Source organism: Amphimedon queenslandica, unplaced genomic scaffold (genome assembly GCF_000090795.2).
Source record: "Amphimedon queenslandica unplaced genomic scaffold, v1.1 AMPQUscaffold_12820, whole genome shotgun sequence".
Classification (NCBI taxonomy): Eukaryota; Metazoa; Porifera; class Demospongiae; order Haplosclerida; family Niphatidae; genus Amphimedon; species Amphimedon queenslandica.
The window spans coordinates 1-2,735 of record NW_003546944.1 but is presented as its reverse complement, the minus strand read 5'-3'; the positions used below and the strand labels follow the sequence as shown (position 1 = coordinate 2,735).

General features: G+C 39.3%; 2 protein-coding genes across 3 annotated transcripts in view; both read right to left on the bottom strand.

The window, feature by feature from the left end:
- LOC100639797 (uncharacterized) overlaps nucleotides 1-804 on the bottom strand; it is a 1,486-nt gene extending 682 nt beyond the window's left edge. Inside the window, exon 1 of one of the 2 annotated variants that reach the window (XM_020002863.1) lies at nucleotides 23-804. In XM_020002863.1, coding sequence (XP_019858422.1) covers nucleotides 47-610 — 564 coding nt within the window. In that variant the 5' untranslated portion in view covers nucleotides 611-804 and the 3' untranslated portion in view covers nucleotides 23-46. The remainder of the gene's footprint in view (nucleotides 1-22) is intronic. The other variant, XM_020002862.1, reaches the window with a different exon arrangement.
- Nucleotides 805-1,727: 923 nt separating this feature from the next.
- Nucleotides 1,728-2,666, bottom strand: LOC100639670 (uncharacterized). The gene has a single exon (XM_003390021.1). The coding sequence runs from the start codon at nucleotides 2,664-2,666 to the stop codon at nucleotides 1,728-1,730; it is 939 nt and encodes a 312-aa protein (XP_003390069.1).
- Nucleotides 2,667-2,735: the final 69 nt, after the last annotated feature.

Genomic DNA, 2,735 nt, shown 5'->3' with positions numbered 1-2,735 from the left:
CTAAAGTCATAGTTAAAGTCAGGATCCAGTAGGTCCTCGTCTAACACTAGGACTGTTGGTCAGCTGCTGCCCTTAGTTTAACTGCAAATTGAATGATGGACCCATTTTTAATGCTGTAATCTTTTAAAAGGCGATCATCATCATTGAGCTCCTTCCTTCCAAAGGTGAGTACAATGTTATTAACATCATACTGTGAGTACTCATCAAACCCTTTACTCTTAAAGATGGACCACTTCAGTGCATACACTGTAGCCCTGTGATCCACTGAAAACTTATAGAACTGACCATTGAGGAACTGAACTGTGATGACCATATTTGAACTGGTCCCTCCACCAGAGGTTGGTTCATCACTAGTGTCATGAGCTAGTGGTTGTAGTTCAATGTCCATTGTCTTCTCCAGTGGTACTACTATTGTAGGATCAGGCTCTGGTCTGGTTTCAACGATCACATTCTGGCTCATCACCTGGTATGTTAGTGGCTTTGGATCCTTTAGTGTCTTGTACAGTGGATCATCTTTAGTAATGACTTTACTCCCTGGTATTAGACTGGTTAATGCAGCTGCTACTAACTGTAGGTGAGCACTGGAAGAAGAAGAAGGAGCTACTGCCATTTGGAATGATACCTTGTCTTCAGTGCTGTATAGAGAAGGACTGCTTTTGATATAGAGCTAGTCTCAAGGTAGAGGTGGGATATGTGCAGTGGGTGGGATAAAACACTATCTTACTCTATACTATCTTAATCTATATTATCTTAATACTACTATCTTAGAGGGATGGGATGGATTATAATGGGTGAGGGGTGGAACCACACTTACATGTAGTATGGTAGAGCTTAATTAGCTCATTTAGTTTACATAATAAACCTGAACATGAACATTTATTCAGTTGATTAATTGCATCATCCTTTGAATTAAATTGCTTATAGTGAGTGCCAATAGTCCCACATATACCGAATGCATTTTAAAATTACATCATCTAGCGGCTAGTCCTGCTGTAAGCTCTACTCATTCATTCAGTATAATGTACTACAAGACTAACAACAAAACAAAAGCCACTCCAAAGCTGAATATTTCTAGAATTATTAACTCAATAAAAACATAATTATTTGTTACTAATAAACATGACAATTCTAAATATAATTATTATTGAATAATATAAACTGATATGAAATGGGACATCGCTCAAAAATACCCATATTCTATAGAACCCTTCACAATACTAGTCTATGCTAGCAAACTATTAGAATCGGATAAGCCACTGACACACTATGGTATTACCAAGTGATCAGTGTTAACTGCTGTATATCGTGTAGTCTCACAGGTACGGAGGGCGTGGTCTGGCACCGCAAGATTTTATATTGTGTATATGGTGGAGGGACTCCATTTCTCTTTATAAGTGATGAGTTATTAAAGCCAGCATTTGATGATGACTTCACTCACATCACTGATGATGGGAAGGTATTCAAAAGAGGAGGGTATCCTTACAGGCGACCGTACGGTTGGAACAGGGTAGCGTTAAAAGTAAAGGGACAGTATGAGAATGACATCTGGCTGGGAGCTCCTCATCATCGCACTGAATATAACTTATAACTTTCTATCATTCTTTTATCATGTTTCTACTAGCATTTTATATAAAGCAAAAAAAACAAAAAGAATTGTTGTAATTTTAATAAACTACCTAATAAATCCTAGTAATGTTCAATGATGCTGTTCATTAATTATTCAAAAGTTAAGTACTAATAGCTTTAACTTCCCTGATACATATCCCGTATGGTCTTAGGTCATCAGAAGAATATGTCAGATAATACTCTGCTCCATGTCGTGTCTTCTCCACTGGAATTATCTCAGAGTGTCCAGGGTTGAGATTAACTCTGTTCTGAATGATAGCCTCGTACCTCTTACCATCAGTATGGTCAAATCGTCGAGCGAAATCAGCAGCAATTTCAACACTCGGTGTTGAGTAAAACCCTCTTCCAAAGTTCTCCCGGGCTAATTTATCCTCACCATATCCTTTAGCTGCTATAGTCATTGTTCCTTCTTTTGTTGTTCCATTATAAGAGACTGGCCATTCACCTTTTGAACTTTCAGTTCGCTCAGACCCAGCTACCAGTGTACCCAGCCAGGTATCGTCTGGTGGATACTTGCCCTTTACTTTGAGAGCTAACCTTTTCCAACCATAAGGACGCTTGTAGGGGTAATAAAACCCTTGACTTTGACCTCGGTGGTAAACTCTTCCTGTGTCACATTCGTTTGTGAAGTCATGATCAAATTCAGGGTCTAGTAAATCCTCATCGAACACTATTATGGTTGGTCCACCTGCCCCTCTTAGTTTAACTGCAAATTGTACAGTTGAGCCATTTTTAATTCCACAGTCTGTCAATAGACGATCATCATTATTGAGCTCCTTCCTTCCAAAGGTGAGTACAATGTTATTAACATCATACTGTGAGTACTCATCAAACCCTTTACTCTTAAAGATGGACCACTTCAGTCCATACACTGTAGCCCTGGGATCCACTGAAAACTTGTGAGATTGGCCATTGAGGAACTGAACAGTGATGGTGATGAAGTTTTTCTCTGCAGTCGCTGTGGAACTGGCTTCATTGATTGGTGTAACTAGTCCAGGATCAGGCTCTGGTCTGGTTTCAACGATCACATTCTGGCTCATCACCTGGTATGTTAGTGGCTTTGGGTCCTTGAGTGTCTTGTACAGTGGATCATCTTTAGTAATGACTTT

Bases quoted from the DNA above. Each gene is read 5' to 3' on its own strand.
- LOC100639670 (XM_003390021.1), bottom strand. From the start codon at position 2,666: ATGAGCCAGAATGTGATCGTTGAAACCAGACCAGAGCCTGATCCTGGA.